This window comes from Homarus americanus, unplaced genomic scaffold (assembly GCF_018991925.1).
Source record: "Homarus americanus isolate GMGI-L3 unplaced genomic scaffold, GMGI_Hamer_2.0 scaffold23743, whole genome shotgun sequence".
Lineage (NCBI taxonomy): Eukaryota > Metazoa > Arthropoda > Malacostraca > Decapoda > Nephropidae > Homarus > Homarus americanus.
In genome coordinates, this window is record NW_024716296.1 from 285,001 (window position 1) to 304,826 (window position 19,826).

At 38.9% G+C, this 19,826-nt stretch overlaps 1 protein-coding gene across 1 annotated transcript in view; it reads left to right on the forward strand.

Moving 5' to 3' along the window:
• Nucleotides 1-17,041, forward strand: part of LOC121858081 (protein stum homolog) — a 23,749-nt gene extending 6,708 nt beyond the window's left edge. The window contains exons 2-4 of the mRNA XM_042354317.1: nt 10,996-11,143; nt 14,534-14,707; nt 14,980-17,041. Of these exons, the coding sequence (XP_042210251.1) occupies nt 10,996-11,143; nt 14,534-14,707; nt 14,980-15,029 (372 nt within the window). The 3' untranslated portion in view covers nt 15,030-17,041. The remainder of the gene's footprint in view (nt 1-10,995; nt 11,144-14,533; nt 14,708-14,979) is intronic.
• Nucleotides 17,042-19,826: the final 2,785 nt, after the last annotated feature.

Consider the following 19,826-nt stretch of genomic DNA (forward strand, 5'->3'; position numbering starts at 1 on the left):
CACAATAAAAAAAAAATAATAAAAAAATACTGAAAAACACGTTCACTGTATGAGAGAAATATTCAATGTTCTGTTTATTAATTTTGGTTTTATTGTTTAGTAACGTAAAGACAACAATATGAATTATTAATCTAACCTATCCAAAGTTATTTAATTACAGTCGATCTAGATAACGCGTTTAATTAATGGTAAGACTTATTAATTTTACACCAAAGACTCATTCAGACCACCTGCCCCACTCCCATCCTTGACTCTAACACAAAATCCCACGAGGTAAATCATTAACAAAATCCCATATTCAGTATAATCAAGTGAACACAATCCCATCAGCTTAAGTTTAATTAAATCCTAATACTTTGTTGGGTTTTTCAGATTATGGCAGGATACTGGGAGAAGCTCCAGGCTAACCTAACCTAACCAAGTTTACCCTAATCATGTTGTATTTTGCTCTATATTAAAACGTACATAAAAGACGGTAGTTACGGTACTGAACTCTGCTGCACCGAATTTGTCATTCCTTATAAGACGGCATTTTACACCTGAGACGTTCTGAATCATTCTGGCGAGCTGCTTCACCTTAATCACTCTCTGAATCCCACCGTATAATTTTTTCAGTCATCTTCATCAGTTTCATTGAGAACGTGTTGTCAACTGCACGTCATTGAGTTAACAACGTCTCCCTTTAAAACAAAGCAGTTCCTGGGACAGTTTTCTGTGGTAGATAATGTTCCGTAAGGTATTGTACAGTATATCAGGGAATAACTATCCTTCTTGGTGGCTAATGTAACATAATCTATCAAAACCTAACCTAACCTAACCTAACCTAACCTTTCTTACTTTTGTCTGCCTGGTCGGTCAGTCACGTTTGTTAAATTCCGTCGACTACTCTTGAAACTGGCAAGAGATCTTTCTGTAGCTCTTCACAGTCCGTTTGGTTCCTAATTCCCCTGAAAAACTTTGGCATCGCCCGCAGACATTTGTACGGAGGTCTGACTTAATTTATGTACCGGGTAACCCATAGCTAGCCCAGGTACATCACCTGTTTTAATCAAAGCAAAGACGAATATTCAAATCTAATCTTGCTTAACTCTTGGCTATTTAATCTAACCTAGCCAAATCAAACCTACGACCAGGTAATTTAACCTAACCTAGCAACATCACACCACTGTTACCTAATCAAAACAATTCAAACACGAGGTAAACTAGCATAATTCAGTCTAAAATAGCCAACCTTATACTGAGACATTATCCAATATCCAGTGACAAATACTATCTGGGGAGTCATTGTGCATCGTGACCCCTGAAGCCCAGCAGTTTGAGATAATAATAAATCACCGCACAGGTCACAGCTTCAAGCAGAACAAGTTAAAAACACTACCGTTCGTGAAGCGGTTCCCATACCTACCTCCCTCCTCTCCTATTACAACTACAATAATTTACAGTTACCACGAACGGTCTGAGATGACGACAGTGAACTGGACTGGCAATACAGCTTATCCATGAAGTTTAATTTAGCTAACTTACGTGATTCAGTCTAACATTATGGTATCTAAAGTTATTAAAGTAAGCAATATGGACTATTCATGAGCATAATCCATCTAAATAACCCAATCTAACAAAATACATGAAATTATTACATTGGAAATAAAAACTTATAATTTCACTGGTAAATAAGTCAAAATTTACCTACATTCCCAAGCAAAGCACTAATCGTGTCTTAAAGCCTATTGCTAATATATCTAAATACTAAATAAACACACTCACATTTAAGTAATATGGCTGCTATATTGCCCTATTGACACTGGCTGCCAGAAATGGATGAAACATCATGACAACAGCTGCAGTGACTGGGGCGTTGAGAGGATACCACGGTAACACGACTCCGCTAAACAATGTAATGAATGCAACAACAGCGCCAAGAATAAAGTCTAGTCGGTTTTCATGATAGAGACAATCTTTCCTATAAGTAAATAATTACAACTAATAATCATACCTGAAGTTTAAAGGTGAACTAACTTCAAACACCTCCATTTGTCTGCAAAAATCTGTGTATAATCTTCAACTACAACTCACAATGTAATTAATATGTCCCTGTAACCAAACATAAATCATAATATAGATCAAGCTTAAGGATCGTCAAGTATTAACTTTGATTCATTGACAAACTTGAAGGATTTTTTTTTAAATCTTCCTTAACGTGTTGTAGCTTCCACGCTGAACTCCTGAAGTAAACACACAAGTAACTAAGGTACCTCACACGTGTTGGCAGATGTGTGGAGCAGATAACACACACACATGACCTCCATCACCCACACAGGTCGTCTTGTTAGCATCACACGGGCTGGCTCACGTAAACAATGGTCACAGTATGAGGTGAAACAAGTAAATATATTCCAATTACCTGTTTTTTTTTAAGCAATCACTACTATTCTTCGCTTTTAATGGACTTCGTGTGTTATATCCATCTGTTACACAGCACACAGCGTAACTACACGTTCAAATATCGATAAAATTAATGGTTGTGTTTGGAGGTCTTTCGCCACACAGTCTGGTGATGCGCCTGCGCCAACTGTATGCGCCCAGTGACCAACACTTCTATTTTTCGAATGGCTTTATAAAAACGCAAATAAACTTAAAATTATTTACAAATACAATTGGAATATTATATTAAAAATCTTTAGACTTACGATTAATAATATTGTATTCAACTGAGATAATTCAATTACGTTCACAAGTGATTAAAATTGAATAAGGAGTTGCAACTAGGCTAATCCAGAGAAAATCTGAATGAAATTATTACATTGCACATACATCTTACAGTTAGCTAAAAAAAAAAAGGCCATGTGCGTGTTTCGATAATAAGCTCCTTGATATACCTTCACATAATGACACATTACAAACACGACTTTAATAACACAATCAAGTGAGTTATGTTGTGTTAACTTCTTTCCTGGAAGTGAGAAATTGGTGTGTGGTACCGGTGGTGGAGTTGGTGTGTATTATTATTATTATTATTATTATTATTATTATTATTATTATTATTATTATTATTATTATTATTATTATTATTATTATTATTATTATTATTATTATTATTATTATTATTATTATTATTATTATTATTATTATTATTACTATTATTATTATTATTATTATTATTATTATTATTATTATTATTATCATTATTATTATTATTATTATTATTATTATTATTATTATTATTATTATTATTATTATTATTATTATTATTATTATTATTACTATTATTATTATTACTATTATTATTATTATTATTATTATTATTATTATTATTATTATTATTATTATTATTATTATTATTATTATTATTATTATTATTATTATTTATTATTATTATTATTATTATTATTATTATTATTATTATTATTATTATTATCATCATCATCATTATTATTATTATTATTATTATTATTATTATTATTATTATTATTATTATTATTATTATTATTATCATTATTATTATTATTATTGGTAGTAGTAGTAGTACGTTTCTTGAGAACATTTACCTTCTTCAGAACAATACTGACTCCTTCACCCACTCCTACACTGTGACATAAACAACACCAACACTAATCATTGATAAAACAAATACACTCTCTCGTCGACCAACCACACCAAAGTAACTGCCACCAAAACAACCAGAAAAGGTTTAGATAACACATAAAATAAACTAATTATAAAAGAGAGAGACAAAGGAATATCTGGGCGCCTACACTCACACGACACAAAACAACAAACACCATCATTTACATACTCCTGTGTTACTATAAGTCAAACGTAAATAATATTACAGTAAAGTAACATACCATATCTGATGCACCTACTCCATGAAGCACTTTACTCGCTAGGTTTCTTTAAATCTTCGCGGTGAGTCAGTGAGTCAGCTGTGAGTCAGTAATGAATAAGGAAGTAAGAGAGGTTAAAGTAATTATATAGAAAAAATGGAAATAATTGCAGGAAAAAGAGATTGATAGAGAGGAAGAGAGCAGGAAATGGGTCCGCACCCACTACTGTGTTGCCATGTAAACAAACCTAACCAAAATTGAAGCGATAGTTGCATCTGGGCGAAGCGGCGACGACCACCCCCGTGTACCGTGTTGGAGGACGACCACCCCTGTGTACCGTGTTGGAGGACGACCACCCCTGTGTACCGTGTTGGAGGACGACCACCCCCGTGTACCGCATTAGATTTGATCATGTACGGTCATATTAGAATATATTAGGTTAGGTTAGGTCGAACAGTTTCCTCCCTCAGCTGAACCATCTCCAACTACCAGCTGACATCCGCGCCACTAGCTACTTCACGCCGCCTTAAAGCTGAGTACCAGAGTTGGGGTGTGGGTGGTGGGAGGCCTTTGTCAGGGGTGGGAGGGCGTGTAGCAGGGGTGGGAGGGCGTGTAGCAGGGGTGGGAGGCGTGTAGCAGGGTGGGAGGCGTGTGTGGGAGGGCGTGTGCAGGCGTGGCAGGTGGGAGGGCATGTAGCAGGGGTGGGAGGGCGTGTAGCAGGGTGGGAGGGCGTGTAGCAGGGGTGGGAGGGCGTAGCAGGGGTGGGAGGGCAGGGGTGGGAGGGCGTGTAGCAGGGGTGTGGCAGGGGTGGGAGGCGTGTAGCAGGGGTGGCAGGATTGTTAGAGTGTTGGAGAGTTGACAGGAGGACAGGAGTGTTGTCGAGAGTATAAGAGTGTGAGGGAGATGTGTAGTTCAGGTGAGGAAGGAAGGAGAAGGGGGAAGAAAGAAGAGGAGAAGGGAGGAGGAAGAAGAAGGAGGAGGAAAAGAAACAGGAGAAGGAGGGGCATAGAGACGTGGAAGAAGAGGATGAAAAAGGCAACTAACCCCTCTTGGGTGAAGGAGGTATAAGCCAGTGGACACAAGGGCAAAAATAGCTCCCACGTGAGTCACAAGGCGCAAGATTCCTGCTGGGGGCTGGTGTGGCCATCTGTAGCCCTCGAGGTGATGGGCCATGATGTAGGTGCCATCTGTAGAGTTATAATGTGATGGTCAGTGGAGAAATGGCCATCTGTGGACCCTCACTGATGGTAGGTGGGTGAGTAACCATCTTCTTCCTCCCTTCCTCTTTCCCTCGCTCTTCCCTCCCTCCCTCCCCCCCTCCCTCCCCCAACACAGCCTTCGTCTTTAAGCGAGTAATTCTCCTCAATCACTGTCAACACCTGAAAGCCTCACCTTCTTTCACCACTTATAACAACTTACAATACACTCTTTTACATTACTTATATTTTTTTACATTACTTATACTTATTTACATTACCCTTACGAAAACAGATTATACACACAGGTCTACTTTTCACTTAAGATGTTATACTTAGCATAAAAACACTCACTTATTTACAAGCATTTACACTTATACTTATTCATTACACTGTTTTCCAGATACTTACAAACACTTATACTTCAAGACATAAAAGTGACCCAGTTATCAGCTACTTCTGTGATAGTGGTTGGTAGGGACGAGGGTGCAATGTGGAAGCCTGTAGGTTGATAGAGTCTTGTCAGGTAAGAGAACAACGGAGTGATAAAGAGTCTCTCTGTCTCTTTCTGTACACCTGTCTCTTTCTTTTTCTGTCTGTGTGTGTGTCTGTCTGGCTGGTCCTCTCTCCTTCCTTCCTGCCCTCTCTCCCTTTCCCTCTCTTGCCCTCTTGCCCTCCTTGTAAGTCTCCTTAGATAGCACAGGAAGTTATAAATAGGAAGGATGTAAGGGGCGTGGGGGGTTGGGGGGTTGGGCGTGGCTTGGAAAGGAAGTGGGCGTGATTTGGAGGAGAGGTGGGCGTGTCTTGGAGAGGTGGGTGTGTCTGGGAGGAGAGGTGGGTGTGGCTTTAAGGAGAGGTGGGTGTGGGTTGGAGAGGAAGTGGGCGTGGCTTGGAGAGAAAGTGGGCGTGACTCAGCTCAGGTAATTATTATCGACAGTCAATCTAATTTGTGACGTCACTCGCTAAATCTGTAAACATCACCACGTGTTTCATCAATTTCCTCGGAGGCTGAGTTAGGTTAAGTTAGGTTAGGTTAAGAAAGGAATTGTTACGTTTAGTTAGATTAGGTTAGGATAGGTTAGATTAGGTTCGGATAGGTTTGATTAGGTTAGGATAGGTAAAGAAATTTAAATAGTTTGCTTCAGTAGTGATAATGGTAGTGGGTGGTAGTGATGGTAGCAGTGTTGGTGGTAGGTCCTGAGTAGTGGTAGTGGGTGGGGAGGGACGCCGCCCACCACACCCACGCCAGAAATACACAGACCAAGGCGAGGCGGGAGGCTATCTGAAGCAGTGGCCTCAACACATACTAGAGAGAGAGAGAACATTGGTTTACACTTAAAGAATACAATATCGTTTTTCTTTACTCTTTCTTGCAGTGTGTGTGTGTGTGTATGTGTGTGTGTGTGTGTGCAAGAGTGGGGTAGGAGAAATTTATACTGAGACAAGGGGAGGAGGAGGAGGAAGTGAAGGAGTAAAGGTGGAAGAAGGAATGACAGAGGAGGAGAAGTGTAATGTCACCTACCATGTAAAGTCAGCCAAGGCGTATAGGTCAATTACAGTGTTAGCAAGTACAGTACGTAGGCGGAGATGAATGCCAGTGCTGGAAAAAGGCTGGCGAACAATTTGTATGCCGGTAGCTCCCATACAGTCATTGGTGAGTAGACGGAGACGCCAGGCGATACTGAATTCTCGCACTGGCACTATTTTTAGATTAGGGTCTAAACTTCCGCTACAAGGATGGCCACTGGAGGTAGGAGGGAGGAACGCCAGGCACTGTTTATCGTTCGTGTTGGCGCTGAGGGTCGTGCTTGACATTTAGGGAGGTGGGGAGGGAGACGGGGAGAGGGGGAGGGAGGGGGAGGGAGGGTGGGAGGGGAGAGAGTGGAGGGAGGGCTGTGGGAGAGGAAGAGGAGGAATGGGAGATACCATATATCAACCATACACCACCACCACACACCATCACTCCAACACACCACCACCACCACCAGTCCACCACACACCACAAAAAACATCACCACATATATGGTCTTTACCACACACGCAGTTTTTGCCACAGTTTTCGTCGTTAACTTGGCTTGTGGAGAGGAGAGATAATTATACTATTACTGAGAGAAGACGGGGTGCGGGTAGCACACTCACTACTGACTTTATAAATTACTGTAAACATATTTAATTGGTTATACTTCTTAATACCGACTGACATACATACACGCGTGGATGCTGACCAAAATGTATACACTGATTAGCATGTGTTTGGTGAATAATCTCTCTCTCTCTCTCTCTCTCTCTCTCTCTCTCTCTCACACACACACACATTCCACCCCTTGATCACACACACACCCACACGCACAATATCTCTTTTTTCTCAAACACATCACCCCTCCCTCCCTCCCCCAACCACTACAGTATGTTGGTACATTCCATTATAGGTCACCTTCACTAAGACCAAACTCTCTCTGGCACCCTATGGCCCTGTGTACAGTGCCTTGGTGCCTGAGAGAGAGAGAGAGAGAGAGAGAGAGAGAGAGAGAGAGAGAGAGAGAGAGAGAGTTGAAACATGCTCATTACTGTACATTAACCCCTTTAGTACAATTTGATGTACATACTTCATTTAGTACAAGTTGTCAACATTATAAACACTACGATATAAATTATTTGCCTTAATCACCATCTTATCAGCACCAGGTATGTTAGTCGTGGTGAGGTAAACACATTCTAATACTTCATAGTGAAATAACATTATAGTCTTTATTTATTTCACCTGACGATTAAACAGTTAACGCTAAATTAACCTAACCTATCCTATCCTAACCTATCCTAACCTAACCTAACCCAACCTAACCTAACCTACTAACCTACCGATATGCTTTGAAACTAATAAATTGTTATAATAAACTTGTAGATATTTCAGGTGTTCATTTAATACACACTTGTAAGGTTAGCATTTTAGTCAACTCTTAATTACTTAAATAAATTGTACAATGTAACGATTCTTGATTTCCTTCTTATCATAATTATTGTATATAATTATGGTAGAGGGAGAGAGAGAAGGGGGAAACGGGAGGAGAGAGGAATGACTGAAAAGAAGGAATATGAAGGAAAGAGGGAGTGATAGAGAGACAAAGAATGGAGGAGGGAAGTAAGACAAGAACAATAGTGGTAAGGAGGAGAATAATAAGATATAAATGATTGTGTTAATGTATTTCCATTACCTAAAATTCACCTCAGAAATGAAATTCTATCTGTACTTTTTTGACAAGTTGAATTACAGAGAGCGGAGCAGAATCACCAGTTAAAGCAACCACAATCCAAAGACGTTAGAAAACATGTGAATACTTCGTTAATTTTTCAAGTAAATCTCCTTGAGTATTTTATTGTAGGGCTTTATCAATTTATTTATATTTCTGAATGATATTTTTTCCATTACCTGATCACCAATGTCAGATTTATTTGGTTAAGTGTGTCTTCAACTGATGCCATTAAAGATTTAAAAACAAAAAGATGGTATGATGTTGTTTTCACGTTCTGGGAGACGAATATAAACGTTTTCCTATAGATTCTCTCAACAAAACCGCAGCTTGTTAAGAAAATGTGTGTGTGCCTGTTTGTGTAGCGTCTCCCTTGACCCTCACTATGAACCATCCTGGCCAGACGCGTCTATACATATACTGTTCACTCTAGTACTCAGCTCCCGGAACTTCCTGACACCACCCACCGTCATATTTGGCCCGCAGCTGCTCTAGGATGTCACACACACACACACACACACACACGTGCCAACACACTGCATTTCACTGGATGGAAACAATTGTGAGATCATATATATATTAAATAGTGAGACGTGTGTGTGTGTGTGTTGTGCCGGCAGGGGACCGATGTGATTTTTTGTTCTTGTATGTTTTACTTTAGACTGTTTTTTACTGTGAATGTTGAATATTGCTTTTAGGAAATAATGTCAAACTTGATTCTAGACTAGTATAGAATGCTTAGTCTCATTAATTTTGTCTGAAAGATATAGAACGCCAAATAAAAGTTGATTTGGGTTAATCTGTCGTTGGTGTTTAGTCTTCTTGAGTCCATTTCTAAGCTGCCTTTGATTTTAGTATTGTATTTAAGTTCCAGGAAAGAAAATAAATCAACATATTCAGGTAATGAATTAGCTGATATACAGTAAATCTTACGGGCGCTGCCAATACTCAAGAACATCTAATATACTATAGGACTAGCAGTGTGTCTGTCTGTCTGTTCTGGCCAGCCGAAACGGCACTATCGTTTTTCATCAAACTTGGTGGAAAAATCGCAAAAAAATTCGTAGAGCGGAACAAACCTGGTCCCATGTCGATGGTTTCTTTAGGAAGGCATTAATTAATCATTTTATTTACGATGGAAAACGATGCACGTCTAAGGACTTGGCGCACTCTCATTCGCTGTACGCTAGCAAAGCACGAGGGTTCAAACTTTCACTGGGCACGAAGGTGCCCGCGATCCCTTGTTCATAACGATACAGAGGCCGTTATTGGCCTATAAAAATAAACAACGCTATCATTAGTAAAGATGATGCTCATCAATCATATATACAGTACACCAAGTTTTAATCTATTGTAATAAATATATTTCAAATTTGACATATCATAATTTTATACTATTTTTAATTTAATTTGCAGATATATGAATTAATTTTAAAAATTCACCTATAACCATATAATTGTTTTTTAAAGGAAATAAATAAAATGAGTAATAATATTTACACATCATCAAATTGTAGCTAATTGAACAATGGGAGTTTGAAATCATCATTAGAGAAAACGGCGCTCAACTCTCGCCACGTCCTGGTGAAGGGGAACTTTGATTATGGCGACACCGACTGGCAGAACAATGAAAATACACAGAACGACCTTAATAACCCTACAAATAACATTGTAGAAACTCTGAGAGACAATTTTATTCACCAACATGTCGAAGCTCCGACTCACTTTGGAGGTGAGCAAACAAGCACCCAGACCATAACTAACAAGGATACGGTACTACCCATCAGCTATAATTGTTGCCTGGTACAACACGAGAACACAATATTTGGCATTGTTCTTAATTTACTTTTTTTCAATTAAATATCTGAGTCTTAGGGAGGCAACAGCCCCGGAAAAGGTCTGTTAGCCGGCTTTTGGACGATATTGTTGAATAATGACAAATTTCTGTTTTGTTTTCTTTAGGTGTTTTTCTAATAATAAGGGTTTGTGTCGCACCACCCTATGTTTAGCCCCAGGGAGGGCTATCAAAACCCATCCCCTTCTCTCGTAGAAGGAAGGGGAACGACCAGGCTCATTACATAGAGATGGGGTAGAGACCTTAGTCTTCTTACTGTGTCTCTAGATGAACAAAATGCCTATGACATGGAAATCACGGCAGGAAATTTGTTGTCAAATTTACAAAACCTAACGTAAAGTCGGACACATTTGTCCTTAGAAAGTTGAGTACCCCAAGACAGCGTCCACGATCATGGTTTGTTTTTAATTATAATGAACGATTTTCTATCACCAGCCCCGTGCCGCAAGGAATTAAGATCTCAATGTTTGCTGACGATTGTGCTTTGTGACGTTCTGGCCCTAATGCATAACGAGCGCTGAGGCCCGAGTGCTAGTAACTCTTGACGCCGCTCAGCAGTGGGCAACGGGGTGGGGTTTTAGATTCTTGACAGCTAAAACAATACAGTAGTTGTATTGACCAGAAAAACGACCCCCTTAAGGCCAGCACTTCACTTGTATAATATTCCTATTGTGTTTCATAATTCGGTTGTATTTAGACATTTGGAGATTGTTATGGGGTAAGATAAAAGGGTAGGGGGAAGTGAAGGAATGTAGGAGAGTGATACGATCTAGGCTCAACCAGATATGATGTAGTTTAAAATTGTGAGTTGAGCTAGATAGTGCGTATTTTAAGTTCTAGCTCTCTAAAAGCATGTATGTTTCACCCTACAGGTGCTGATAGAGACAGAAGATGGAGGGGTGCAGGAGCTGGAGATAGTCGCTACCAAGGAGAAACTCGGCACTCTGAGGAAAGCTGTCCCTACTCTACCTGTGCCTCTAGCGGTGCTCTGCCTCGTGTTGAACCTAATTCCTGGCTTAGGTGAGACCCCAGATCTGGCAGTATAGCACACATTCTCACAGACTCACACTGAAGTTCTCTCACACATGCAGATTCTCACACACACAATATCTCTATTTCATATACTCAAACTCGATCACTCACATACTCTGTTATGCATATAGATATTTATCCAGTAACATCTTCAATGTGTATATCTTTTAATAGTCCACCTTACGAGGCTTTCTTTATTTTTTATCATATTCACCACTTATCAGCTTACTAGCCGTTTGGGTTCATCCAGTGTTAGTACAGGAGGAAACCTGTTGTGTGTGGCAGTGAGGGTCACACTGGATAACACCCTCCTCACGTGTGTCCGGACCGAGGCTCTAACTCAGTGGTTCTCAACCTTGTTTGCCCCATGCACCCCTTTCACCATATGTCAGAATGTCATTCCCCCCTCCTTTCCAAGATTGTCTGCCTCAAAAAGTGCATTCCAAATAATATGCATATAATACTGAAAATCCTTTATTTTTTCCATATTAGTATCAGTTTCCCTCCCCCCCCCTGAAAACCTGAGGGGGGAAATTCCCCCCCTGGTTGAGAACCCCTGCTCTAACTCTTCACATATTGGTGAGAATTATGCGCGTTATGGTTGGTTTGTTGTTGGTTCGTGTTATTATTATCAAGTATTTTGTGCCAGTATGAAGATTTTCTTCGTTTTCTCTGACAAGAACTGTCTGACAAAAAACTTTTAAACATTTGGAGGGATAATACTTAGTATCCTTTGGCGGTTTTCCAATTGCTTTCAAACCATGTTTTTTTTTTTCGAATAAGAATTCTTGTTTGGGTTAAGATTCGAGGTGGACATGGCTCTAAGCTGTGTAACAGTATTGTTTTTTGGTAAAAAATCGTTTTCGGTCGAACAAGGAACTTCATATTTCTATTTATATGGGGAAAAGAGCCAAAGAAAAATTATGCATTACGTTTCCGTCACAATTTTATATTTTTTCCAGTATTTTATCAGATATTACCAACAATATTGACTGTTCAAAGTGGACAGGGATTTAATATAGAAGGAAAATGTGGAGTAAAATACTAAAAAGAACACCGAACAAACCCTTGAAAACCTTATCTAATCTTTTCTAACCTACAAAAACCGTTTTCGGTGTTTAGTTTGTGATGGTGGTGATGTTTTCCGCCTTCAGATGAGTATGGCTCCATAAACTCGAGAGCGTTCCTTAACTTATGATGAACAATGGATGAAACAGTCATTCCCACATCGCTCTCTGATAACGTACCCCGGACAAAGACACGAAAACATAAACAAATGAAATAAATACATCTTTTACAATAATCAAAATATTCATAACTCAAAACTTCTATATATAAGTAATATAATACCAATCCCCAAATTTTTAAATACAACCGAATTATGAAACACAATAGGAATATTATACAAGTGAAGTGCTGGCCTTAAAGGGGTCGTTTTTCTGGTCAATACAACTACTGTATTGTTTTAGCTGTCAAGAATCTAAAACCCCACCCCGTTGCCCACTGCTGAGCGGCGTCAAGAGTTACTAGCACTCGGGCCTCAGCGCTCGTTATGCATTAGGGCCAGAACGTCACAAAGCACAATCGTCAGCAAACATTGAGATCTTAATTCCTTGCGGCACGGGGCTGGTGATAGAAAATCGTTCATTATAATTAAAAACAAACCATGATCGTGGACGCTGTCTTGGGGTACTCAATTTTCTACGACAAATGTGTCCGACTTTACGTTAGGTTTTGTAAATTTGACAACAAATTTCCTGTCGTGATTTCCATGTCATAGGCATTTTGTTCATCTAGAGACACAGTAAGAAGACTAAGGTCTCTACCCCATCTCTATGTAATGAGCCTGGTCGTTCCCCTTCCTTCTACGAGAGAAGGGGATGGGTTTTGATAGCCCTCCCTGGGGCTAAACATAGGGTGGTGCGACACAAACCCTTATTATTAGAAAAACACCTAAAGAAAACAAAACAGAAATTTGTCATTATTCAACAATATCGTCCAAAAGCCGGCTAACAGACCTTTTCCGGGGCTGTTGCCTCCCTAAGACTCAGATATTTAATTGAAAAAAAGTAAATTAAGAACAATGCCAAATATTGTGTTCTCGTGTTGTACCAGGCAACAATTATAGCTGATGGGTAGTACCGTATCCTTGTTAGTTATGGTCTGGGTGCTTGTTTGCTCACCTCCAAAGTGAGTCGGAGCTTCGACATGTTGGTGAATAAAATTGTCTCTCAGAGTTTCTACAATGTTATTTGTAGGGTTATTAAGGTCGTTCTGTGTATTTTCATTGTTCTGCCAGTCGGTGTCGCCATAATCAAAGTTCCCCTTCACCAGGACGTGGCGAGAGTTGAGCGCCGTTTTCTCTAATGATGATTTCAAACTCCCATTGTTCAATTAGCTACAATTTGATGATGTGTAAATATTATTACTCATTTTATTTATTTCCTTTATAAAATAATTATATGGTTATAGGTCGATTTTTAAAACTAATTCCCATATCTGCCCTATGACCTCCTACAGGTCCCCAGCCGCCACCAACACGTCTTCCCCCCTGATCAGATATCCCTCCTCCTAGAGACAGGCCTGGCACTAGGGACCTGCCACGCTTTGACACACACACATGAATTGTAGCGGGAATTTTACCCCCACACACTCATCACTATCTATTTTTTTTTACAGGGATTAGCCCACATAAGGGCACAGGTCACTGACCCAAATCGGGGCCTGGGGAGCCAAAAGGTAATAATAATAATAATAATAATAATAATAATTCATAGTAAATAAAATTTATTATACAAAATTGAAAATAAAATAATAATGATAATAATAACAACACTGTAATAATAATAATAATAATAATAATAATAATAATAATAATAATAATAATAATACAGAACCACAAAGAAATACGAAAATGAAAAAAAAAAGATCAAAAGTGAGAAACAATATATGTATGTTGTGTTGTCAATGGTAAGAAAACAATTGAGACCCTGCAATTGTGTGTAAATGAGGCAGAAAGTCAGATGAGCAACCTGGGACTTGGTCACAGATGGCACCAGGGTCTACCATTAGACAACACATTATGCTTCTAATATCTTCCCAGGCTACCTACCTTTATGTAACTTGCAGCCTTTCAGGCTTTTACGCCCTTAATGCATGAAACGTGAAGGCAAGAATGAACTACGCATGCTTCCCAGCTGGGCGCTGTAAACGCGTTTGTCCTTTACTTGCACAAGATGTAATGGGGTGCCCAATAAACTAGCCCCACTCGCCGGGCAAATTCTAAAAATTCAACAACTAACATACACGTAACGACCACTTTATCATATGCACAAGAAAACCGCTGTAACGCCTCTTAACGACAGTCCTCATCTACAGGGACGCTGGTGTCCGGGTTTGCAGTGTTGTGTGGGTACCCTACACACTACGACACCAAGCGGGAGGGTGTGTGTTGGAACATAGTGGCCGCGGTGCTCCAAGTCATTCTCACACCCATTATCGTCGGCCTCATATGGTCGGTCCAGCGGGGGGTCATCATCGTGCAGGAGTCTCGTGAGTACCTGTAGAGTACCTTTGTAATACTTTTGGAGTAACTCGGAGGTACCTGTGTCTTCCTTTCCCACTGAACTCAGCCAAACTTCACACATCTCATTAATCAGTTAGTACAATAATTTTCTTGGTCTTTTCCTATTACGTTGGATCCAGTTGACTTGTTAATTAATATTGACAATAATTTTGACAATGAAGACTTCCGGCAGGAGGAAGCTATGAAGAGCAATAGTAACACAAAAGGTAGCAACTTTCTTTTTTTTTTCCTTTCACAGTACAAAAGAAGATTGACGAACGAGACGAGAAGGCTGAAGAAATCGCGTAGGACCTAACTATCAACCTGAGGGATTGGTAGGGAGGGCTGTAGGACACACGGCTTCACAGGAGTTTCAGAAATCTCAGTATAAACACAGATCACACTTATAATAACAGGAACATAACTCACATTATAATACATCCGCTTCAGTATCGTCTCAGATACATACACTATATACAACGCCAAGTCTACAGTACACACCACAAATACACAGTATACACACACACACACACACACACACACACATGCCCAGTGATTTAGGAACTAAGGAAGTGAGTGAGTACGAATGATTCAGCATTTAGATGGTGAGCCCAGAATGAAATCTTTATATTAGGTGAACATCTATTTACACAGTATTTTAAAGAGATAAATTACTGATGCGTAACAGAGAGTATTAATAAGAGTCATAATTCTTTGTATGTTAGAGCAGTTTTTGTATATAACATTTGTATGTCTCGTATATATAACTGTTTGTATATAGCTGTTTATAAAGTCCCTTGACGTTTGTGTTTAAAGATTCTGTTGACAAAGTTACATACCCAAAACATCGGTACTTCATCAATTTCTGTAGAAAATATTTACTTCACTATGACATATTTCTCCTGTAAGTCTAAGTTACAGCGTACATGGTAAAGAATACAAAAAACTGTCGAAAACAAAGGGGTCCTGATACTTTGGGAGTGTAAAGTCCTCAGGAGCCTGTAAACATATACACCAAGGGACTTTATAAACACCTCGTAGACCCAACAGTACAGACGCCGCCTGTGTGCAGCGACGTGATGCAAGTAATTAATTACCTTATTTTAATATTTATCTATTCTATTCCGGTTACACGATTCAGGTGTTTTTAATTAAACCCATTGTAGTTACTTAAAATGGATCTGTGTGTGTGTGTGTGTGTGTCTTCGTATGTTTTACAAAGGTAAACTTATCTCATTGTTCTAGTTAGTTATGAAATCATTTGTTCGTCTGTTCAGTCGTATCAATATTCTCACATCTTTTTCCAAATATATTTCACCAAGTTGTCTAAGTATTACGTCCATGTTTTTTTTTATTTGTATTTCGTAGATACAGAAATTTAAAATCTATTTTTTTATCAAGTTAAATAAGATCTCTCGGCTTGTCCTTCTGTGGGTAGCTAACGTAGGCTGCACTTTTTAACAACTCTTAATGTTATAACTTCATCTCGTAAGTATAAGTAACTTCAACCACGTCTTTACTTTTAAATAACTACAGTATATTGTTCCTTAATATAAGTTCTTATCGTTTTCAAACTTTATCTTTTTCACGAAATTAGAAATTACTGATTGTATTGGTGTCTTTCTCCTCCCACGTGTCTCTTCTGACAATAATAACCACAGCGTTGAACTTGTGATGAAAAACTCTCTTTATATGTATATATCTAAATGACTGAAGGATTGGAACCGCCTCGAGACGAACAATGTAGGGGAGTTTATCACGAACACGATGGCTTAACCATTTAATTTTCAGACAAATTAATTCTAACCTAATCAAATCAATTAAGCTTAGCCTAACGAAACAACCAAACCTATATAGGCTTAACCTAACCTAACCAAATTAGATACAATCATAGAAAACATAAAACGTGACTTATCCTAATGTACTTTTAGGTCAGGTTCGACTAGCTTGAGTTGTTAGGGTAGATTAGGTTAAGTTGTTAGGTTAGGTTAAGTTATTAGTTTACAAAATTAGACTAGATAAAGTGCATCTGAAAATTTATAACCAGTTTAGTGGACTTCCTCGGGGCTCTTCCTTAGTGAACACAGCAATAATGGTGTCTTATGCAGAGGAACTTATCAAACAGTCATTATACAAAATTTCAGTCAGTCGTAAACCTCTCTACTTATCCAATAATGTGTATGTTTGAAATCCATTTTAGGAATGTTCTTAAGACTTCTTATAATACATTTTTAATTTCGTTTGATATAATTATTTGTTCTTGTAATAATATGCTTTATATGTGAACGAATAAAAGCACAAAATAAATTGTGTACTCTTAATGTGAGTTTTATTATCCTGCACTATTATCATCAGTAGTAGTAATACTGTGTTATTATTGAGTTACAAATATTCTAAAGTTTGATGTGAGACTCTTGTGGCAGCCATGACTATAGTTGAGTTGCCATTTCATAATATAATTCTTCATTTCTAAGCAAATTACGAACATTTGGAAAATTGTGATGATCTTAAATAACGATGAATAGTTTATTATCAAAAATACTTTGGATTGTTTAATATTTATCCTGACAGTGATACAGCCACAGTGCGAGAGCCAGGGTGAGGTCAACGCAACTTTGATTGACCAAATAATCCATCCATTAGTGAGCCTTGGGCCACATAGTCGGTTACCGCTTCAGGACAGACAGTACTGTAAGTGTTGTAATGCGTTGATAAGTCTGTTCAGTCAGGCGTTGGATGATGGCGTCCCTCAGAATTTTCTCAGAACTCGAATATATGTGATGTTAGGCTGATCGGCCTGTAGTTTTCTGCTGCACTTAACCTACCCTTGAGTGCTGTAGTGACGTTAGCTCCCGAGGTGCTTTACCTTGATGGAAGGATTTCCTGAATAGGAGTTTTAATGGAGTGAAAATCTCGTTTGTCACCTTTATTACCTTGGTCTGTGCTCCGCCCACTCCAAGGCCTTTGAATTTTTTAAAGTTGGCTACTTTCCTTTGATGATATCATCTGTAATTGTTATCTCTCTTAATCTGTCGCTCATTTCTGTACGACAATATCCATGAAGAAGAAATAACCCGCACGCAAAAAAAAAAAAAATTGTCTTCCACAAAAAGTTGAATTTAATGAAATGCACACTATGGGAGTTGCTGAAGCGCAGTACGGTACAGTAATATAACATGAATCATCCAGTAAGCTGGGGACCTTTTTTTTGTGTTAAGGTCTGAAAATTTACAGATGATAATTTCATATCCCTCGCTACCGAGATCACATTTCCTGCTGGGTGAGACACACACACACACAGAGCTGTGAAAAGGTCAATCTGCCGAGTATGTAGAGCACGTCAATCCTGGATTTCCTCAACCATTGGCCATGAGAGTTCTTCACCTAACCTCATGAGTGATAATTGTTGTTACCACGTCCGGCAGGCGGGATGTCTCCTGCTTGCCTCGAGCCCCCTCAGGGTTATTCCTCAGACTCAACTCCAGGGAAATATTCTTTTGTTCAGCTGATTCATTGGCCTTAAGGTCTAGCCTAACCTAACCTAACGTAACCTGTCTAACCTAACCCAACTGCTGTGAGTGAGAGTTCAATGGTTGGTTGTAAATTCGCAACGTGAACGTCTTTTGTTTGTGACGTTATTTTCTCCCAAGCCGGGTGACGCCAGTATTGGGCTGGCAGTCATAAGTTAAGTGTCTCCTTTCTTATTGTACAATATATTGCTAGTGGTATAACGTGTGAACCTTGCTCGACTTTAAGAACACAAAGTATTATATGTGAGATTGTTGTTAGTCATGTTTTAGAATTCCACGGAAAATAACTTACTTATTTATGAGGTTTCGTGTGGTGGATAACCACGTTATTCATGGTAGTTGCTAAACTAAATAAGTGTTTAGTCTTTACTTTTATGTTCATTATTTTGTCACTCGGTTGAGTCACTTATTTGATCAGATTTAGTTTGTATTTGTTTATTTTTGTACATACTGATACATTTGTTTTATTGTTTGTTTGTTAATATATTCTGTAATTAAATCTACTTCATGTATTTCAATATACCCCATAGTAATGAGGTGATGATTTTGGTGGGATCTATTCCTTGGACCTGTAATACAAAGAGAAGTTGAATTTGTGAATTGTTACAAACTAAGAGGCCAAGGGTCGTAACATAACACTAACCTAACCTAGCCAGTCTAACCATATCACACTTAATCTAACCTAACCAGTGTAACCTAACCTAACCTAACCTAACTTTACATAACCAACCCCCGAAGTTTTGGTAATGGAAGTTCGGATTCTGTTTCTAATACACAGCTCACCGTTACTACAGATAGGTTAGGTTAAGTTAGGTTAGGTATTAAATCATCGAACCAATGAACCGTAACCTACCACTACTCAGCATTACATTAGGCTACTTCACCAAACTCAGTAACCAACTATTTAGGGATCAGTATTACCAAGTTTCTTTAGTTTTAGTTTTTAATGTTTCAGGAATATCTACGTTAGAGAGAACCTTTTAGATTAGTCTGATGGATCAATATGAATGAGAGTTCTTCCTACAATCAGCCCCTGACGTCACAACAAGGTATTGGCCGCCGTCACGCCTCAATATCCTTATAATCTGAGCCATTGATCGCTATCCCCGCACTGTCTGGCGTGTCACCTGCAGTCTTGTTTCTATAAATTAGCCTGATCTAACTCCCTGCCTTCCAGTTTACTACATGGTATTTGTCACTTCAGTCTCACTTCAACCCTATTTACAAGCACTGGTTATGGTCGTGTCCGTGGTATTTAATATAACATTGAAGTATTTGCATATTTTGCATATGCAAAGGAACTATCGACAACGTGTTATCCATGATGGTATACAGTATATTACATAATGTATATGTTATCAGTTAGTGGTACAGTACCGCGGCAATGGGCGCATCACTTATCACTATATCGAGTCCTGCCTGGCCGGGACACACGTAGGAAGGGTGTTATCCTGTGTGAACCTACCTAACATCACAGGTTTCCTCCGGGTACGCCAGTTTCCTCCTGTATTAACACTGGACAATAAATTTCATAACAAAATAAGAAAGCAGACCAACCACCTGAACGGCTGGTAAC